The following is a 23,815-nucleotide window of genomic DNA, read 5'->3' as shown; positions in this document are numbered from 1 at the left end:
ATTATGTTATGTTATGTTGTGTTTTTTAATTAATTTAATTTTAATTGAGCATATTTAAATTTCTCAGTGAAATAATGCAAAAAAAGTGGGGGGGGACTTTTTATATATATTAGTATATAAAATATTATATTATATTATAATATTATATATTATATAATCTATATGAATTTAATTTACTATGCAACTAATAACATAATTAAAGTAGTAATTTATTTAACAATATTATATAACTCAAATAACTATTTTTAAGTGGCATTAAAACACCATTATAATTAATTTATAGTAAAATTATTTAATAGTTTTTTTCTCCAGGACAAGTCAGTGAATAAGAATAGGATGCCAGAAAAATTACACCACGATTTGCTACTTTGAAACATTAGATCATTTGAAAAATAAGATTTAAGTCTTGTTTTATGTGATGGTTACTAAAAGTATTACCAGCCAGAAGGTGAGGAAATAAGTAAACAATAACAGTATTTGTTGTTAACTTTCTGTGCAGATACAAATGATTTAATGTGTCTCTTGTATGATTGCATGTGTCCCTATTCCCAGGTAAGCGTGTGTGTGTGTGTGTGTGTGTGCATGTGTGTGTGTGTGTGTGTTGTGAATGATTTGTACCTAGACCTTGAGTTTTATTATCATATTAAGTGCCTGCATCGACCCAAATGAAATATTAAATGAGGGATTCATTTATATAGCTTTAAGTTTTAATAGAGACCAGTCAAACATTGTCAGATCAGATGAAAACCCTAAGCATCATGTCTCAAAGACTGGCAGTGTTTAAGTCACAGGCCGGTCCATTAGAAAATATACTTCATTTATAACTTAATTTCTTTCTAATGGGGACAATATGCTAGAATTTGGCAAAATAGTTTATGTATGTGGCATAATGTGAGACTTTTTGTGTGAGATTTTATTTGTTATCAATATCTTGTGCTTTGTAGCCATCCATTATGTTTCAGATAAAATTATAAAACGATGAAAGGAGATGAAGCATCTAAAGTATTAACTGACACTTTATTTTACTTAATTTACATAAAAATAACTATATTGTTTACCGGTATTATATATGATTTTAGTCCTGACGCTCAGCACTAATTGGGTTTCTTACCTCTTGATATGTTTTCTGTTTTTCTGTATCCGTTGCTTCAGTTGTTTTTATAGAGATAAGAAGTTTGAAACTACAGCAGGTTATGAAAGACCTCATCCTCTGTGAGTCAGATCCAGAGTACTGACAGCACAGAATAAATATAACTTTAAGTTGTTTGTGCAAGATATCCATCTCAAAACCCTTTAATCTCACCCTTAGAGCTATTTTTACATCAGCTCTTGTGTTCAGAAATCTTTTACTTTTTCAAGACTTGGTGCCACTTAAAAACACAGGAGCTCTGGAACGCTGTTAGACAAGAGAACGCTTCTCTTAAAAAGTCTCTCTGTGGCTGGATCGTTCCACTCAGCCAGTTACTGTAGTATTACACCCCTGTTTTCTCTCTCTCTCTCTCTCTCTGTCTATCTGAACTCTCTTTCTGCAGTTTTTTTTCTCAGTTTGACTCTTCTTGAAGATGCAGTGTGGCTCTTTCAGCTGTCTTTCTGTCTGTCTGCAGTGAACTCGACAGGGACTTTTGGAATAACAACGACAGCAGCAATGTGCAGCAGCGCTGGAGCTCCTATCCACCCAAGGAGTTCATCCTCAACATGTCCCCCTACGCCCCCTACGGAGACCCTCGCCTCACGCCCAAGTGAGTCTTGGTTACGGCTGGTAAGGGACCCCTTCTCTCTGCGCAGGGCTGTACTGAAAGGGGAAGTCCATTCAGTCCTGTCTGTTCTGGCCTTCAGTTCCAGCGATCCACTTTAGCTTACAGGAACTTACTGTACCTGTGTCAGGAAACCTAAAAGGTGATTGTCAAAAAGCAATGTCCGGATCATATTTCACCCGAAAAATAGAAAAAAAAAAAAAAAAAAAAAAAAAAAAATATATATATATATATATATATATATATATATATATACAACAAATAACATTATATAACCTATATATAACCTATATAACAAGATATATAACAAGTTTATATAATCTATGCAACAAGATTTTTAAAATTTTTATCACACATATACACAGCAAGTTTTAGTCCCCTCTTTTTACTGTGATGCATAAATACTAATATTATGTAATATTATTAGTAGGACTATTAATATGTAGCATTAGTATACATATACTGTATGTGCATATATATATATATATATATAACAGCTATTAAAGCCATAGTAATATAAAATATTTTTTTGTCATAAATAAATAATTGTAATATTTTTTTCCCTTAGTTTCTTAATAATTGAGCACATTTAAAGCCCCAAATACTAATAACAAAGTATTAACGAGAATTGATGTGAAAAATGTAATTAAGTGTAATTTAGATAATATCCTAAGGGCTCTAATAAAGGCTTAATTTTTCATGCAAAATATTATTTCTTATCTTTTATTTAGATTTTAGGAGTAAATTATTACCTACTATCCAGGTTTTTTAAAATTCACCTCTGATCTCATGCTTAAAATCAAGCTGATTTTGTATAAAAAACCTACTTCTTTAAGGTCAATTTGCATGACCCACAAAACATGCCCAAAGCTTGGGGGTGGAGCCAGTCGTATTTCCCATTGACCCCATCTGTAAGAGCTATATCTAGGGCAGAACATGTCATTTTCTAGCATTCTAGTTGGCTTTTTATCATTCAGCGTACACCACAATCCAGCCTGAAATGAGATGAAATGTCCAATCTTTAGGTCAGCCCATCACTCTCAGCGAGACGTGGCTTGAGTTCCACAGAGGGTTGTGAGGTTCGCTTCAGTCTGCCGTTTCCTTGAGTTTTAATTGCTTAATTGAAGTCATTATCTTCGAGGGGAAGTAGTCTTTCTGCATTAATTCCCAGGATGAATCAGAATCTAATTGATAGGAGACGGATACAGACTGGAGATCCCTGCCCACTTCTCACACACATGCCCATAATTACAATCTCTAAATTCCCTCCCACAAATAACATCAGCTGTGTGTGTGCTAGGTGTAGTCAGTCATCCACTATAAATCATATGTTCAGTATGTTTTTTTATTTTATTTTTAATTTAATTTAATTTTCTATAATCATACATTTCCATACAAATCAAATTAGAAATATTTGTGCGAAATTGCCAACTCCTATGCACATGTCAACAGTTATAGTCATTCCCTACCATATATTAAACAATTTTTAATATTTGATCCGTCAGATTTCTGTTCACTGTGAAATATTTTATTTTATTTTATTTTATTTTATTTTAACTTTTTTTCCATTCAATGGAATTGTTTATTTTCAAAAAAAAAAAAAAAAAAAAAACATATAAATCAATTTGTACAAATTCATACAAAATCGGCAACTCATAAAATAGTTGCATTGTCTCGTGAGATCCGAATAGTAAAAATTTGACTAATATATGTACTATTTATGGCTAGTGTCCTGTATTCTTAGATTTCAGAAGTCATGCATATGTGTATAGACAGAATCTGGCTCTGTGATAGAGAGATATGCATTCCCATTCTGTGGATGTTTCTGCATACACGGAGTGCATTTGAGATTTCCACCGGAGCTCTCTAATTTCATTCGGAAATTTCATTTCGGTTCTCTGTTTAGAAAAATCACAACTGCAAATGAAGTTTGAGAGAAGATTAACGACTTCCATTTTACCTGTTCATCACACAACGCTGTCATGTGACCTCAGAAGACACACGAGTCACATGCACTACTTTTACCTTGTGTTTCACAAAAGAAAGACAATAAATGCAGAATATCTTTATTTATTATTATTTATCGTTTCATTAAGTAGTGTCTGATGGATCGCTGACAGGATCCCAATTGCTATCTGAAGGTCCCTGTTCCCTACAGCCCTGCCAGCAGCACTAATGTCTCTAACTGCTCATGGATGGTTTCCATGGAGACGGACAACCCTCGAAATCTCTGACCTCTGACCTTAAAGGTTTAGATGCATTTAGAGCATCTTGATTGGAGGTGCACTGCTGTCTTGGCTCTTATCTGGTCCTGATTGAATGTCGAGGGTTGACCGTCAGAAACACTGCTGTGTTTTTGTGTCTTTATGGTAGCTGTTGTATTTCGTCTCTCCAGTCACCTGTCACTTCCCCTTTGTGGTTTGACTCTCAGTATGCACCGTACTGTTATATCTGTGTGATACAGTTTCCAAAACATCTTCACATCTGAGATCTGCTTCCGATTGCTGCTTCATTTTTTATTTTTTTATTCTTTTTGAAGTTGCTTTTTAACTGAGACAGAATGTATTTCACTTATCATAGTTTCCTTGTATTTACTTACATATAACTGTTTAATATTTATTTATAGGAGCTTTTCTGTGAAAAATGGTTTTGTTATTTTGTACATGAAGCTGCGTTCACACTGAAAACAATTCAATTATATTTATTTATTTATTTTACCATTATTTTTGTATTAATTAAATCTATATATATATATTTAAATTGAATGTCACATTTAATTATTATTATTATTTTTTTTTTTATTTTTTTTTTTTATTAATATGTATTCGTTTTTTTCTGTTTGGCATTAATTCAGCTTTTAAAACAAGCTTATTTATTTCAGTTATATAAGTTACAATTTAAGGTTTTCATTTATTTATTTTATTATATTTCAGCTTTTAAAAATTGTTTTAATGATTTATTATATAAAAGATATGTTCAGAATTAATTCATACAGAAATTAGTGAATTAAATGAATGTTTTGCCTTAGTTTTATGTAGTTCATTCATATTTTATTATTTTCTTTCTTTTTAGCTTCCATTCATTTTTATTTCTGTTTTAGTTTTAGTAATTTTAATAATTCAGCTTGAACTTATTTTATTTCAGTTAGTCTCTACCTTTTTAATTTGAGGTCAGGTTTTAAAATTTCAGTTTTTCATGTACTATTTTTGTTTTATTTTATTTCAGCTTTAAAATCATGTTTAATAGCTTTAGATTTAGCAAACAATAGCAACCCTGGTGGAAAGGTTGGCACTTTGCCCACAATTTCAGTGAAAAAAGTTCTCATTTATGCTGACCAGTCGCTGCAAATCACTGTCAGTGTGAACACCTTTACTAGAGAGATTTAAATACTAGAAAATAAAAGGAAAAAAGAGACATCTTACTGCGGACAGCAACCGTGCCATCGTCTTTAACCGATGTCAAGCCCCCTCTGTTCCTGTTCAGCCTGAGCTTGATGCACAGATGTTGCGTTCTGGGTCATCTGTGTCTTAAATGGCCATCGTCGATCTGTTGCGTCTATGCTGTGTTTGAAGTGTTAACCTTTGCTCTGTCTCTCCCGTCTCTGTGTAACTGTACTGTCCAGATCTAGTCAACGTCAGTCCCTGTCTGACATGAAGGGAAAGCAAGAATGATTAATACATGATATGACCTGCAGGCTGGTGTCTCTTGCACAGCGTGTGCTGGTAGAAATGACTGATATGTATGCGGTCAAATGTAGTATTCTAAAGTTTGGGGGTAGGTAAGATTTTTCAGTATTCAATTTAATGCATCATTGCTAAATAAAAGTAGTACTTAAAAAAAAAAAAAAAATCTTTCTGATCCCAGTTTTTTTAATACTAAAAGTAGGGCTGCACAATTTGGTATAGATTTAATCATATTGTGACTATTCTGACAGATACTGTGATTTGGAAGCCAAAAGAAAAGGACAAGAAATCTCACTGAAGCAGCAGCTCTCATGTTGAACTGTGTGTGCAGACTGCAAACTAGCACATGAAGGCTGTAAATGAAGCTGTGTATTAACCACGCTCTGCTGATGACTGAACGAATTACTCTCCATAATGAAGTTCTCAGCTTTTCTCTTTCTCTTAAATCCCACTCAGCTCTCTTAGAATTCCCAAAGTTTGATTGGAACCCACCCTGAGGGGAAAAAAATCATCTGTTAACACGTTTTTGGGAGCTTTTCAGATGGCCAGCAGACCAAATGGCTGTCCAGTTATATTAGTATTATTTATATATAATAATACTATTAATATTTTGAAATATTTTCATTTTTATATTTTGAGTTTTTAAGTTAGGTTTTTAGTTATTTTATTTTATTATTATTTTTATTTTATTGTCAGAATATGCAGACATTTATGAATTTTTGTTATCTGCTTGTAATTTAATTAAATTAAATTTTTATTTTATTTAATTTAATTCATTTTATTGACAGAATCTACAGATATTTATTTTATGCATTTTTGTTATTTGCCTGTCATTTTATTAGTTTATTTTAGTTTAGTTTAGTTTGATCATTTTTAATACTTCAATTTAACTTTAAGTTGCAATTTAAGAATTTTTTATTACTGTATTTTTATGTTTTCAATACTTATTTAATTTTAGGTTTTAGTCATTTTGTTATGTGCCTATAATTTTTATATAATTTGTATTGATTTGTAATATTTCCATTTAGCTTTTAGTTTTAGTAATTTTAATACTACATCTAAAACTTCAATTAAATTTATTTTAAATTAAAATTAAGTTACAATTTTCATCTAAACATTTTTCCTTTATTTCAGCTTTTTTTCAGTTTAGAATATATTTAATTTGTATTAATTTTAGTTTAATTAACATCACTGGCTGCTGAGAGACTAGCTGAAACCAGACAAGACCAGCAAACTTACTTGGTTTGGGCTTTGCATTAAGCATGCATCAGGCAGTCCACTTGAATATTTTATTGAATAAAATAATACATTTAAAAAAAATGGTAGGGCACAATGTTAAAACATTTAATTTTCGCTCATGAATATTAATGACTGTACATGGAGCTCATATTCAGTAGACTGTGTGTGTACTACCTGCTTCACTGAGAGCGAGATGATGGTTCAGTAAAAAGGTTTGGCAGAGGCTTGGTCTTAAAGCTTTTACGTGGACATTTGTAGTGGTTGTAAACAGCTAAAACCACCTATAACTATATTCAAAATGTATTAAATTGTAGCCTTAAGCTGTTTAATAATCACTCCAAAAAGACCAAATAGTGCAGCCCTATAGAAGAAATATATATATTATGAGGTATACCTCATTTTGATTCCTTTCAGACCAAGAAAAATCGATCTTTTAATCAAGTTCTCACAGTGCCATTTATTCGGCTTCTTGCAGGGACAGTGTTAGACATCAATATCACTTTTCTTTGGTGTGTGACTTAGCAAACAAATAGGATGCAGCAATTCCAACAACATCACCTTCCTGTTACTGTCTGTTCCCCGTGCACCTGCTTGCTCTCCCCGCACTCTTTACAGGCCCCATCTTGCCTTGTTCTTCTAGCTCTCCTGATCTCTCTCTTCCCTCTTTCAGCGGATCGCTGGAGAAGGGGGAGGTGGGTGGGGGGGCGGTGGGGGGTCCCAGTCGCAGTGACAGCTCCATAGGCGCAGGGACCAGCAAATCCGGGAGGTGGCACACTGTCCAGAGCCACCTGCACTCCGGCAGCTTGAGACCCAGCAAGTGAGTGCCAGAGGCTGACTGCCTTTTCTTTCAGATGTTTAGGGCAAGGAAGCATGACAGTTTCGCAGAGCAAAATGGTTTTTGGGTGAAAACCTCTTTTGTCATTTTGAAGGTTTTTTTGCTTTGCTCTTTTCTTTACTATGACTGTGACCACGACTCCAAAGAACAGACAATTACCATAAAAGTAGCCAATAGTCATAAGATTAGTTGACATTTTTTAGCAGGTTTAATGAAATTCATTCACTGGCCCCCATGTGTTTTACAGTACTGTTCAAAGTTTGGAGATGTTACGATTATTTTTTTTATATAAAAAAAGCCTTTTATGATCAATATTATTACAAATTAAAACAACTGTTTTCTGTTTTAATGTTTTAAAAATTAATTTGTTCCCATGATGCAAAGCTGAATTTTCAGCATCATTATATCATGACATTTTTTCAAGACTCTTTGATGAATAGAAAGTAAAAAAAAAAAACATTATAAAAATAATATATACTGTATATATTTATTTATTTTTTAACTGAATTATTATTTTTATCTTATTGACCCAAACTTTTGAATGGTAGTGTATGTGAAAGATATGTGTATTAGTAAATAATGATACAATGTTCGGGAAAACTATTCCTTTAACTAGCAAACAATCGTTAAAATATTATAAATAATAAAAATAATTTTTGTTAACAAGCAAACAATCATTAAAATATTATAAATAATAATTTTTGTTAACTAGCAAAAACAATCGTTAAAACATAATAAATAATAAAAATATTTTTTTGTTAACTAGCAAACAATCGTTAAAACATAATAAATAATAACAATATTTTTTGTTAAATTTAGTTTAATAGCAGGTAATTTCACATAAGTAAAAAGAAAATGATGGAATAAAACCAAGATACTATTGTTTGGAGGTAACAAATAATGGAGTTGAATTGACTTAAACATAAACAGTGTGATAATATCCAATAATCATAATGCTAAATAGGAATGGTTGGTTTTTGTAAATATCATTGCAGTGTTCTTTTTTTTCCAGTGTCACACAAGAATAAAAACGGTTTAGTGTTTGACAGTGAATCGATGACAGTTTTGAAATAATGGACCAATCAGATGATTTAGGGGTTATGATAATGACATTTCTATATGTGTGTTTACAGTTGTTTATGTTAGTGGTAAGTTAATGCCTTCTGTTTAATTGAATTACGCTCGGCCTATCCATTTTTGAGCAGTGAACAGCCCCTGAGTGATGACATTTGTCACATTAAGCTGTCAATCTTAGCTTTCAAGTACTTGGAAAAAGCGTAGCAGTGTGTCATTTGAGACTACACAGAAAAATTTAATAAACCATATTTGATTTGATTGGCCTATCTGATTGTTTTTAGTGCAAGCTGACTGGGGTTTTGTAGGATAAATGGAGGCTTTTAATGGACATAATAGGAATAGATGCTAAATCTAAGAAAATTATATATTTATGAAATATTTCAGCCTTGGGACAACAATGCTTTATATATATTGTATATATATATATATATATATATATATATATATATATATATATATATATATATATTATATTATATTATATTATACCCTTTTCTTCAGTGTGCTAGTAGGAAGTATTATTTTTCCAAATATTGTAATAATTTTTATATGAAACAGAAGTCCTACAACATAAAAAAGACATTTAGCAATAAGATGAATATCATAAATTAGCATACATCTACACAAGAACTGAGACGTTTGCACAGTACTGAACAGTATATTTATTTATTCTTAAATTACATAACTTAAAAGGCTAATTAAACACACATTATAACACAATAATATGTTCGCAATGTTGCTGAATTTGATCAGGCACATACTCATCAGGAATATAATGAGTAGTTGAAATATTATCCAAGCCTAATGTGACATCAAGTTGGTTTCATTGTGTGTTAAAACACCACCTCACATCAACGAGCATTTTAAAAATTGAGACACCTTAATATTTTGTTTCACTGTTAAATGACATTTAAAACCTTTTTTTTTCTATTTAGTCGTGTCTCTTTCGGTCCTCCAATGATCTTGACTGTCTCTCATTTCATGTTTCCGTCCACTCTCATCTTCGACCTATAATTGGTTTCTATTTTTGGGTAGGTAAGAGTTGCGACCCTTCCCCTCGTATCTCTCTACTGCTCCTCTTGCTGTCTTATACACACATTCTCCATCAGAATTTCTATCATGCGACGTCTTGAAGCTCTGTAATAACAAGCAGCTACAGGTTTCTGCTAAAGCTCAAGGATTTGTTGGAGGACTCGGAGAATTACCAAACACTTCTTCTTCAACCTGTGTTTGGAAACGTGCAGCTCAGAATGTCAGTTTTTATCAGGACTGCTTTGAGAATGGTCCAGAAAATGATTTTTTCAGAAGACAGATTAGATATTTCCTCACTAATCAAAAATTTAGCTTAGATAAGATGACCGTTAAAAGCATAGAACACTCTAATTTTCTTTCTTCCTTGGAACACAATACATCATTTTATTTTATTTTATTTTAAGCATGTTTCTTCAACATTTTGTATTTTAGACCTTTATCACTCTTATGCTATTGTATTTTACTATTTATTGGATTTAAAATTAAGCACGTTTCTTCAAGACTTTTGTATTTGAGAACTTTAACACTCAGTATTCTTTTATTAAGTGATATTATTATTTTATTTTGAGCATGTTTCTTCAAGACTTTTTTAATTTTAATTTAATTTTATTTAATTTTATTTTATTTTATTTTATTTAATTGTATTTAATTGTATTTAATTTTATTTAATTTTATTTAATTTTATTTAATTTTATTTAATTTTATTTAATTTTAATTGTAATAAAATTTTATTTTATTTATAATAAATATCCTGGCCACCCTTTTCCTCATAATGAAAGTGGATGGTGTGTAGATAATGACAGTATTTTCATGACAGTTTTTATTGATCTGTTCCTTGTAATAAATAAGCGCACTTGCTAGTCTCACCTTAAATGTAGTTTCAGCCCTGAGAGGATAAGATCCTTTATAATTTTCTAATATGAAATTGCTGCTGCATTACAGAAGATATGACAGAAGCTTCAGTAATGTGATGCACAGTTTCTCAGTTAGCCACTGAATATGTAACGTCCATATGAGGACGTACTGGCCTAAAATTGTTTTTTTCTAGACTAGTCTTTAACAAAGCGCTTGTACTTTAATGTTGAATTTCACACAGTATTCATGTCAGCTGAAGGCTAGAGGCTAGACGAATCCAACAAGAACAACCTTTCATTTTTTTCTTCTTAACACAGCAAGAACTTCATTTGGAGAGCTGTATTTTTCTTTCATTCTTTGACACTTTCTTTTGCTTCTGTATTTTCTGGCTTTGATCATTGTTTCGAGTGAGTCTGCAACCCCCACACGCTATTTTTTCTTCCTTGCTTTCTAAACCTATTTATAACACACAGAACTGAAGCAGATGAGATGAGAAAACGAGTAGATGGGGAATGTAAGTTACTTAATGACAGCTCAAGCTGCAAAATGGGTGTAAGTGCAGGATGATTTACTTCATTACATACATGCATATATGCTGTATATAAATATGGATATATGTACTGTATGGAATGGTAACAGTCATGTGTGAAACAAGTGCCGTCGCAATGCCTGTGGCATTATTACGTGATTTAAAATAGGACGTGTGCATGGACCAACTAAATTTCTATCAACCCGTCAGATTTTAGCATGAGGGTTAAGGTAAAGATACTTTCACCTGACTCACTCTCAACCTTTGATGCCTTTGACACTCAGATATTGCACTATTTTACTATCCATCTTAGAATATATCAGAAAATTGTTCTCTGAACTTTATAACATGCCTTTAATATTGCAGGACACAGCCATAAGTATGATTCACTGGTCTTTTAAATTCATTGATTTTGTGAGTAAATTTTTTTTCTTGACCTTGAAAACTTTAACATTTGGTTTTCTGTGATATATTCTACATTGTTGTTGCAAATTATGCTGTTTTGGTAGTAAAATAATGTAATAATAAATAAAAAAAAGCCTAATAGCCTTAATAGTCGATAATATACTGTATACATTTTATGACTTTTTATTGTTAATTCATAAATCTTAATTTCCAATGCTTTCTTTTTGTAACAGAACAAAAAATAAAAATGTAATGGAAAGTCAACATTTCATGGAAATTTTCAAGAAAAATAAGTACTAATAAAAATCTAAACTGTTTTTGGCAGAAAGTAAAAATCATATTACATATATATCATATAAAGAAATGCCTACTCACCAACTCTAATAATCATATATTAGCTATCCATCAAAAATCCCAACTACAAGATACATAATCCTTGTTTTTTCCCTAGGTTGTTTTTGCATGTTGGCATTGCCCATGATTCATTATGTAAATTGACTGGTAATCATTGGCTCTGTGTCAAATTTTGCAGCATGTTATTGCAGAAATAGAAACTTAGAAACTTCAAATGTCACATTAAAACACTTGAGTTGCATACAATCTGGCTTTACTCTTTTATTCATTGAAGAAGTTTGACATGAGTCATGTGAAAGGGTCTAAAGGTTATGATTATGATATTTCAATCACATTAGTATAAGGTGGCATTATAAGATGACGATTTTGCATGAATTCGTACATCATGAATTCTTTGATAGTGTACAATTTTTAGTTTTAAAAAAGTAAGAAGGTCCACCACTAAGCCAGACCCCTAAACATAACCATCACTGGGATATAAGCAGGTCATACAAAAATGTACGAATGAGATTGTATATATTGATACGAATTAGCCACCAATTCACCAAAACTTAAAATTGTTACGAATTGCCATGAGATTGTGGAATAGTTTAACAAAGAATGTTGATTCAGGAACACTTCCTACTTGGGTAAATCACGTCATGCCCTGTGATAATAAATGCCTACTCACTAACTCTAATAATCATACTAGCTATCCATCATAACTTCCAAAAGACAATCACAGACTCTACAGTAGTAATTCCTTCATTTAACTCATCTACATGAATTCATGTCCATTAACGTGCCGCCGTTCCTCTTGCAACCTTATAAAAGTATAAAAAGTCTAGTTGTAGCAGAGTTTGAGTTATTGCTGACATTCATTCCAAATATTGTCACCAGGGACGCCTCACTTGAATGCTGTGTGAGAATTACAGCACTGGGACCTCGATAGGGGTGTGTGGTGCTTAACCCTGGTGCAGTAAATCCTCCAGCAGAGAATTAGCATCAAACAGAACAGCTCAACGGGACTTTGCACTAATCAGACGTGACACGGAGCAAAGGAAGATGTTGGGAGGGGTCGAACGGATAAAAATGATAATTGAATTGAAATGCCGGAAGATGTAGAGAGGAATTTTAGCAGAAGGAAGTTGGGTTTACAAGACGTATGCCTTTGTCAGGTCATGCCACAAGAAATGTAACTACCCCTTTTCTATTGAAATGGTGCAGGGGCTTGTCCCGGAGGAACTGTGAACATTATGAAAACCAGTTTGGTGCAATGTCCTATCCTTTTGGACTTTTTAGGCGTACTCTATTTGGTGCCTGATTAGAAATTGATCTAAATTTGAATCTAGCATTTGGCAGACATGTGGAATTGGATCCAAAGTATCCATTGCAACAGTTCATGCAATTCCTGGGTATCAAGCCTATAAACTTGGTTTTGGTGTCATTCAACAAGATCACAAAGTGCTAAATTTTTGATTCTGCTTAAAAAAAGATTAACTGCCTACTGGTTCCAGATTGGGCTCCATTTCCAGTACTGTCACCTTATCAGTGGAAAAGGGGGGGAATGTAGTGTACATGTTTTACATTGTGCTAACATTGCTGGCTAACTTTGCATTCTTCTTTTTCCCTCATTCCCTCATTGTGTATTTGTCCCCCCGATGGATGTCTTAAAATGTCAATACCTTTACATTCTTTACCCTTCCCTCCCTGAACTCTGCTGTCTCCTTTGATTCTCTTCTTTGTCCCGACACTCTTTTCATGTTTGGCTTCCTCTCCCTCTTTCTCTTGGGTCTCTCTGGTCTTCATTAATCATATCTACCTTCTCTTCCCTTTATCTTGTGACTTCCTTTCTGTCCCTGTTTCTTGTCTTCGTCTTGCCCCACAACTTGGCCCCATTCGTATGATACGGTGCCAGTTTTGGGGACCCCTCTCTTTCCACCACCTCCACCTTGGAGCATATCCCGTCCTCAGCAGCCCGCCCCAGGCCCCTGGTCAGGCAGCAAAGCCTCCAGCAGCCCCTTACCCACCAGCCCCCGCCAGGCCCCAACGACCCCCCAGCCACCTCCCAGAGTCTGGGCCAATTGCACACTGGACCTGGGGGTGGGGGCCACCGGGGGGGCCCGCGGGGGGTGCGTGGTAGCCCGGCTGGGGCAGGGGCGTCCCGCTACAGGTCGGGTGGAGGGGCACGATCACGTTCCAACCCTGGAAGCTGGGATCACATGGTGGGACAGATCCGGAACAGAGGCATGGATGTCAAGTCATTCCTGTGAGTATCAATTGGCAGTTAATACGGATCTTATTAATATAGTTCTTAATCTTTAAGATTGTTGCTTGTCAGACTGTACGAACAAGATGACCATGTCAAACTGTGGGATCTCAGGTGCCATTAATGTCAGACTGTACGACATTCAAGATGAGTTAAAAACGGGTGCGAATTTTGTCAGAGGTAAAATTTGATCGCACTGGATTAATTCGCTGTTGGACCAGGAATCAAAGACTACATATTTTAGCCTAGGATTATAGGAATCTTTTAGGATTTTCAAAACTTGTCACAAACAAATCGTGGCCAAAATTGCACAGTGTGAGCTGGGTTTTATGGGTGACGTGTGTAATTTTAGCACCACTAGTGGCATCAAAAGGATTTGCAGTTATAATGAGAGTTTCCAAGCAGTCTGAAGTTGCTCAGACAAACTGAGCTGTATTAGTTTTCTTGGCTTGCTAAACTGGCACTGGAGAAAGTATGATGTTATACACTTGACCTTTAAGGTGTAATGCATTTATTTAGTCAGCCAGAGATAAATACCCCAATGCTGTTTTGCTTCCTTACCACTGTTATGATGTTTGAAATTTTAGGGGCTCATCTTACAAGTTGATTAAGTTGATGACCTCAAGAATATATTGTACTGGATCCAGGGGTGTTGAACAGGCGGTAATGGTAGACTGGGTATTTTTGAGGTTATACTGAATGACTCTTTTAATAATCCATATTATAATCCATATTCTATATAATAGACCTATGACTGTAGCTGAAGTTTGGATTTCAAGAAAAAAAAGAAAGGGAGAAAGAGAGATAGAGGGGGTGCATACCCCCCCCCATATTCTGCATAACTTAATTATATTAATATTTATTCAAGTAACATTGAATAAATTATCAAATTAAAGAAATGTTGAAGTTGGGCTTTCAAAAATAGTAAGTGGATAAGAGAAAGGGTTCAGATATTTCACCCCATGACATTATATTTTGCATAAATTATTTTGAATACATCTAATATGAATTCAAATAAGGTTTTATTAATTAAAAGATTAAAATTAAACTGAGGGGTGCATATATTTTTTCCCTTTTGAAACTGTATATTGCACCATTTATATTAAATTATAATAATTATACTAATGTTAATTCAAGTACAATTGTATACATTATACAATTATCAGAGGGTGACAGAGAAAGGGTGCATATACTTTTGTATAGTGTGTGTGTGTGTGTGTGTGTGATCATCTGAATTCTTTGAGGCGTTGGATATGTGCAATAACATCACAAATATAGCAAGAGTTAAAAAAAATTGCATTGCATTAATGTTTTTAATATAAAAAAACCTTACTTAGGGGTCTCTAAATAGTCCTTCTTTCCAAGGCCCAACATGGTGCTGCATGTGTGAATATTCACCGTCTCTACTGTGGTTTTTTGCTGTGATCTTCACGTCTGTCTGATGAACTTCTGGTTGCTATACCAGTCACTTTATTAATGCTTCCATAGTAACGTCTCCATTTCTAATGAAAGCTGAATGTAATTGATGTTTTTGCCCTCAAGCGAATCCTCGTAATATTCGTGTCTAGGATACGATCATTGCATCCAGCCGTGTTCACTCTGCAGAAAAGACCAGCATGGATTTATGATGGTTTGGTGTACCAGTACAACCAAATTTCTTCCTTGTGCTGGTTAAGCTATTAAGAATCCTGATGGAGACACCAGCATCCAAAACACACCTCATGTGTTTCCCACCTGATCATACGCTGTCCTTTCTTAATGCTGTGTCACTTGGTCATGCTTGATTCCTGACTTCTCTTATGCACGGTTGCTTGCTCATGCCTGCCCGTGCTCTTTGTTTCTGCTCGTGCTCGTCTCTTACTCATGCCTGATTGCGTCCCGTCTCTCTCTGGGCCCTTCTGTCTCTCTCTCTGTTTGCCCATCTGTTTAGTTCGAGTGTCTTCTTCATGGCTCTACACCTGTCACCTGAACGCCGCGGGGTAGAAGAGGAGCCGAGGACGGGGATTATTCAACTGTGTCTATCTTAATCTTGAAGTGAACACACTTTTCAATCTACGGCGCAGAGGAGGGAACCTCTTTACATAATCGATGAGTGTTTATCCTCGTCTGAGTTGACTACCTGTTCAAACACAGCGACTCAATCTAATGAAGTGGATCTGTGTTTTTCAGGAGCCTAATCTATGACTAACAGTGCATTTTGAATTAGTTTTTAATCACTGGTGTGAATGTGTGTAGTGTTGCAGATGCTAATGTTGCTTATTAGTTGATTAGTTAATTGTCTATAGAATGAAATAAACATGACATGCTAATTAATTGATCAAATAAATCAGTGTTTATAAACACACCTAAAGTAAGATTATTTAAAGATATATAGATAGATGAGCATCTTGACAAATAACGTTTGCTAAGTTTTAAGTATTAAAACTAAGTATTAAAGCTAAGTATTAAGTAGTATAGTGTTATTTTAATAGTTTATAAAGTATTATAGTGTTTATTGTTATTTTGAACTAGCTTTGATATCATTTATTATATTGATGTTATATTATATTGTTGTATTTTAAATGTATAGTTTTCATTTCAAATTTAGTCTTTTTGCTGTTTGATGTTGTTATTCCTATTAGCTTTTGTTTTATTTGTATTTGTTATTTATATTTAATGTATTTTTTATTTTATTTATATACATTTTAAAGTTTTTTTTTTTTTTTTTGGAATATTAATACTACTACTTTTTTTATTTCATTCATCCAAGGCAACATTTCAAAATTTTATGTTTTTACAAGTAGGGCTATCATTTATTTATTTATTATTATTATTTAATTAATTAGTTTATTTATGCTTAAGATTATTTATTTATTTATTTGTATTCTATTTTATTTTTAAGCCATGTTTCTTTTTTTGTGTACTGCATCTCTCATGCTATTTTTTTTATTTTATTTTTATATACTTGTATACTCTTCTATTATGCATTTCTTCAGGATTTTGTACTTGAGACCTTCATTACCCATAAAATATTTAATTTGATTTGTTTTATTGTTTTATTATAAAGCATATTTCTTTAAAATGTTTATTTGAGACCCTTCACTCAAATGCTACTTTATTGTTTTTAATATATCACATTTTAATACATTTAATTTTCTATTTTTAAAATGGCAGGTGAGGCGTATTTTTTGCGCATGTTTGGTGATGCTTCTGGTGCAGAAATTACACACTTCAGTTTTACCTGTATAATATCAAGCAAACTGAGCTCAAATATCCAGTTTCATGAAACCTACTCAGTGATTTTTACGCCCCTCCTGCCAGACAAAAGAGGAGGGAATGAAAGGCAGGAGAAAGAAGTAACTTGCAGTGTTTACAATTGAGTTCTGTGTGTCTTTGTGGTTTGTGATCTACACACACAAGCCTGTTTGACAGTGTATCTGTACCAAGGTCATTTAGCAGCATATATTCCCTATAGGATATAGTGTGTGTGCGTTAGTCAATGGTTTAGAGAAGTACACAGCATTGATCTCCTGTCCTCACCATCATTAATAGCATGATTAACTGCTATGGACAAGTAAAGCGAGAGAGAAAGAAACGGTTCACGCCAGGTCTGAGGAACCAAGTACCATTTCCATTTAGTCATAGGATACTTGCCAGTTTTTGTTTTATTTTAAGGTTTCTGCCATCTCTGCTGAGGGAACAGTGAAGAGCACATCTTGTGCTCTACCTGTAAGTCAACGTCTTCAAAAGAAAGACATTTGAACCCTCTTGTTTGTTCACACTACAAGTTAAAAGTTCCGACACGCTTGAGTACATTTGTGTTTGAAAACAAAAATGAAAAATAAGGGGTCATAAGGCTCATTTTTATGAAACTGAGACTCATACATCATCTGAAAGATAAATAAACATTTTCCATTGATGTATGGATTGGTAGGATAGGACCATATTTTGCCGAGATACAACTATTTGAAAATTGTGAAAATCTGAGGGTGCAAAAAAAAAAAAAAAAATATCTAAATATTTCGAAAATCACCTTTAAACTTGTCCAAATGAAGTTCTAGCAATGCATATTACTAATTGAAAATAAAAATTGTATGTATTTACGATAAAAAAGATTCAAATAATCTTCATGGAACATCATCTTTACTTAATATCCTATAATGTATTTTGGCATAAAAAAATTTTTTCATTTGATTTTGAATGTGTTTTTGGCTATTGATACAAATATACCTCAGTGACTTAAAACTGGTTTTGTGCTCCAGGGTCACAATCAGTTGTTTGCTATTTATTTGATTGTTTTGTTTATTTAGTTATCTTTTATTTATTTATTTTAATCTGTTTATTTTTTAATAAATATATTTAATTATTTCATTGGTTTCATTTTAATTTCTTTGTCATTTATTTATTTATTTTTATTTATTAATTATTTTGCATTTATATATATATATATATATATATATATATATATATATATATATATATATATATATATATATATATATATATATATATATTACATTTAATTAATTGAATGAATGAATGAATTGGACCAGCTTTTGAAGGGAAAAAGCCAACAAATGGTAACTCATTACCAACTAATTTTCCAAGATGCACCTCATTAAGTTGGATAAATGAATATTCAAAGTGAGCAGAGCTGTAATCTAGACAAATAAGAAGCCCAAATATGAGAGGGTTTTATCATTCCTAGCTTCAGTTTGTTTTGCTGGCTTTGCTATTATCCTAAAGTGTTGAAAATTGTAAGAATAATTTTGGAAAGGATGTGTCTAATCTATCGACTGGTAGTATGAATGTGTTGGGTGTGTACATAGATCTCTGTGCAACAAGTTTAAATTTAATATCCAGCACAGTTAATATCCTTTAGCGCACTGGCAATAATCTTTCACTTTACAGGATTGTGTAACTGTAACCGGCTCCAGCTCTAATTCCCTGATAGCATGATTGTCTGACAGGCAATTAAGCCGCTGCCTGCTCAGGGGACGTGAGTGATTTGTGCTGTAGCACTGGAGCCGTGAAGCTTTGGGCTTTTACTCAAGTGGACTATAGCACTGCTGCACTTTATTGATTTTAACACAAGCAATAACAAATGAGTGATAAACAGATTATGTGTATATAGACAAAGGAAAAGCATCCCATTCATATTAAACAAAAAAGATTTATGTAAAAAAAAAAAACAATAGTATAAATTAGTACAAATACAAAAAAAAGCCATTTCAAAACAATTTTTTTTATCTTTCATGGTTTTGTTAAAATGTAAAAATAAATAATAATAATAATAATAATAAACATTATTATTTTATAACAAAAACAATGGTTGCAGGATAAAATTTAGAAAAAAATTAAATAAAAATGTAAATAAAAATAAGTAAAGTTTATTTTTTTTAAATGCTTTTTTTAAGTATATAACACAAAAAAAGTGGTTGGAAAATAAACACATTTAAATAAAAAAATATATATTTGCAAAGTGTTTTTGAGGTTTTCAAGTTTTATTTTGCAACAAAAATAACATTTATTGAAAAAAATGTTTAACATTAACATTAAAACAACTAAAAATAAAAATAATAAGGGTTCGCTTTTTTTAAATGTCAAGTTTTATATTGCAACAAACAATATTTATTTTTAAATTGGTAAAATAACAAAAATTCAAACAGATTAAAAGGTTGTTTAAAAAGAAAAAATTTAACACATTTGAAAATACGAAATACATATCAATACATTTAAAAAAATGAAAACTTTTCTCAAAAAGATTTATAAAAATGACTACTTAAAAACAACCTTAAAAATGCAACATAACACTGGTAAATTTATATAAAAATATTTAACAAAAATATGAATAATACTTAAGTATTGGCATGCATCTTTGTCCTATATTTCTATATAAGTTTACTAATAGCTTTTTGCGTGCAGTGCTCAATCAATGGTTTATAATGAAGCTCCCAGCCCTGACCCCTCCTGTGCTTGACCTGCCGCTATCTAGAGATGAAATCAGAAAAGAGACACGCTGTGAATGGATCTCCCTTGAGGACCCTGCTGTGAATGTGAGCTGATGGCTCTTGTGAAGGCCATTTACAGCCCTTGTAAGGGTGATGTTTTAGACTCACCGTAATCGATAAACGAGTGTGTGTGGGCTTAATGCGCTCCTGCGTAACACCGATTCTGTCATAGCCCACAGCAAAGCATACTTTACATGCCAGTCTGACAACTCCTTAATGAGTTTAAATCATTATAAAATCAGTAGATTAATGGAAACATTTGTAGTTAGAGAGATGGAGGATAATGTATGGCTCAGAGATTGCTCTTTCAGGTGTCTCTCCTAAGATTCTTTAGGAGAAGAGATGTAGATCATGTCTCTTTTTGCATGCAGTTTTGAGGCATTGTTTAGCTCTATATTGAAGTTTTCCATTTGGTCTCCAAATCTTATTTTATTTGTAATTTTTTATTAAGATTTTAGAGACTTAACGCAATTAAAAAAAAATGTGTTTCATTTAAGTGTCAACTTGGTCTACAATCAAAATATTTAATTCACACTGCTATTCAAAAGTTTGGGGTCGATAAGATTTTGTTGTTGTTGTTGTTTATAAGTCTCTCATGCTCACCAAGGCTGCAATTATTTAAAAAAAAATGCAATAAAATCAGTAATATTGTGAAATATTATTAATTTTTAATATAAGTGTTTTCTTATTCAGTATATTTTAAGATGTAATTTATTCCTGTGATGCAAAGCTGAATTTCCAGCATCATTACTCCAGTCTTCAGTGTCACATGATTCTTCAGAAATCATTCTAATATGATGATTTGATGCTTAATAGACATTTCTGATGATTATCTTTCAGAAAAGTTCATAAGCTTGCCAACAGACCAGAATTTGTCAAATCAACATCCAAGTTTATTTGGATCAGCTTTTGTTTTCTTCTCTATCATGGCTTCTTCTCACCACTTGCTTGATTATGTGTTTTGTGACAGAGAGGGGAAGATGGTCGTTCTGTCCCTCGCGATCGGATTGGCCGAACAAGATGACTTTGCCAACCTTCCAGATCTACAGGAGGTGCCAGCCAACAAAGAAACCCCTCCCACCGACAAAAGGTAAAGGCTGGTTTAAAACAGACAGTTTCATTTCCATATGCGAGTCTCAAAATAAGCAGATATATACATTTTAAATTGCTTTCTCTGGGCTTGAAATATCCTTTCTAAAAGCAGATTTTGTCCAATACAGTATTTTCTCTGTTGGTTTGTTGGTGTTTGACAGTTTGTTCTTGCTGGTTGATGCTATAACTACAACATCCGTGAGGGAAAAAGGCATATTTCTCCATTGCTGGACATTTAATAAACCCTACTGTATCATATTTGATACCTGGATTTCCTCTAAAGGCCCCTAAATTATAAACATGATCAAAATTGCTGAAGAAATGGTTGTACACAATCTTCTACATGCCTTGTCTGATTTATAGTATATATTTTTTGAGCAAGTAAAAGGCTCTAAAAACGTCCACCTTCAGATTTTGGTTCACATGACTTTTACGTAAACATAAAAACAACTTTTATATTCTTAATATGTCAATACGAACACTTACTGGACTGAAGCAACTTGGCTTTACTTGATTATTTTTACAACTATGAGCCATCAGGATTTGAGGAACATTTATTTTTTTATCTTTCAATCCTCATTACATTGCATTGCATTATGTTTTCAAACTACTGAGCTTTGATCATCAAACCTAAGCATTTAAATATTATCTTACTAAGACATATTTTTGGCAGAGTTGACACCTGATGTATTTTGTGTAAATAGTCTGCTATACTGTTCTCATTGATTTACATTACAAACCATCAGAATTTCATCTTACTTTCTGGCCATATAAATATCAGCCTCTGCACCAAATTGAAATATTTTTTTTCTCAGTTTGAGCCATTTTTTTGTCCTCCTCAAGTACAAGCTTCATGTCCTTACTATATCACACTATATGAGCCATAAAAGTCTGATTTATCAAACATGACAATTTCATGAGTCAATTTTGTGCAAAGGTCCAATAAACGCTTCCCTTTTTTAATGATCTTTGTGGACTATAATTTCATGTCAGGCTTTTTTTTCTTTTTTTGCAATCTTTTTCTTTTTGGAGGGCTCTTAAATGTTGGAAATAGGCATATATTTGTGTCTGTCTGCTGCTGTTCTTGACATCAACTTTGGTTAGTGCCACTCGTTCAGTCCACAGGAAGTGGAGGTGACTAATCAGGAGTTAGTCATTGGGCAGTCCCTAAGTATGAGGTCCGTTTTTTGCTAATGAAGTACTCCAGCTACACAAGATTATCACAAAATCAATGGTCGTCAATGTGTATCCTACCCCCAGTTATCAATCACCATGTCAATAAGTCGTTCTGCTCGTAACGTTTGACTTTGTCTTAAAGGACAAGCTCACTCAAAAATGAAAATTGTAGATGAAAAATGTAGATGAGTTTATTTCTTCATCAGAACAGTATTGGAGAAATGTATTATTATATCACTTGCTCACCAATGGATCCTCTTCAGTGAATGGGTGCCGTCAGAATGAGAGTCCAAACAGCTGATAAAACAACACAATAATCCACACCACTCCATTTCATCCATTAACGGCTTCTTGAGCAAAAAGCTACATGTTTGTAATAAACAAATCCATTGCCACTTGATCTGTGCATATTGCTCTCCTGATTCAGATGAGATGACTTTTTCACTAAAAAATATTTTTACAAAAATGGTAAAAAAATATTTACCTTGCTTATTTTGGCTTCTATTTTTTTATGTGAGTAATATTATGGTGGTTTTTTTTTTTTTTTTTTGGCTTATTTGTTCTTGAATCCTCGTCTGGTTCATTTGGTCTGTCATTTTGAACTTTTTTGCTATCATCACACATTCCCTTTGGTAGCCCTCTCTTTCTCTCTCTCTCTCTCTTTCTCTCTCTGTGATCTGTGTTTTAGTGAGGTGTCAGGATCGCAGTGGGGGTGTGCTCATTATAAGAGAGTGTAGTTGCAACTAAAAATACACCCTCCTCCGTCTGGCTGAGACACGCATCATGCACACACACTCCACGTTCTGGCTTTTGCCGGGAGAATAAGTCTTGACTCTTTAAACACACATCAACCCACACAAACACACACAGCACTTTATAATCAGACACTCTCAGGAGTTCACAGTCTCTCAGACCAGTTAAGCTGGAGTGTAGAGGCCTACAAGAGGACAGATTTTTCCATCCTACTCCAGCAAGTTTCATTCCCCACCGAGCCGGGAATTTTATTCTGTGTCCATCTGCTCCCAATTTATAATCATTTTCATCCCGTCTGCTCAGTCGAGGTCCATTCCTGCAATCTGCCTTGATCAGGGAAAACCTGGAAATATGAGGTCGTTTTTAAAGCCAATATCAATGCGAAGTCATAAATAAAACTACTACTATGGGAAAAGTCCAAAAAATTATGTTTTATTGTTGTTGATGTTGTTGTTTATTGTATTACAATTATTATTAAATATTGACATCTTAAAAACCATCAAAAATTCATGAAATGCCATAAAGTTTCCTCAAAATGTTTTAAAACCCTAGCAAAATTGAGGTTTTGGACAAAATCAGCATAAATAATTTCTTGGCATTAATGCATAAATACAAAAAAATATATTTCAGGGTTTCTGTTCATGCATTTTTATTTAATAAAATATGTTTTAATAGTTTGTTTTGTACGTTTTCAATGCAATGTCATTTAAAATGACAAGGATTTATGCTGATGTTGTCCAAAACCCCACTTTGCCTGTGGCGTTTCAAAACTTTTGGAGGACAACACTATATT

General features: G+C 33.2%; 1 protein-coding gene across 1 annotated transcript in view; it reads left to right on the top strand.

The window, feature by feature from the left end:
* LOC127962501 (synaptotagmin-7) overlaps positions 1-23,815 on the top strand; it is a 116,761-nt gene that overhangs the window by 57,296 nt on the left and 35,650 nt on the right. The window contains exons 4-5 of the mRNA XM_052562088.1: positions 1,605-1,739; positions 20,972-21,091. Coding sequence (XP_052418048.1) covers positions 1,605-1,739; positions 20,972-21,091 — 255 coding nt within the window. The remainder of the gene's footprint in view (positions 1-1,604; positions 1,740-20,971; positions 21,092-23,815) is intronic.

Source organism: Carassius gibelio, chromosome B7 (genome assembly GCF_023724105.1).
Source record: "Carassius gibelio isolate Cgi1373 ecotype wild population from Czech Republic chromosome B7, carGib1.2-hapl.c, whole genome shotgun sequence".
Lineage (NCBI taxonomy): Eukaryota > Metazoa > Chordata > Actinopteri > Cypriniformes > Cyprinidae > Carassius > Carassius gibelio.
This window is presented reverse-complemented; position numbering and strand designations above follow the sequence as displayed.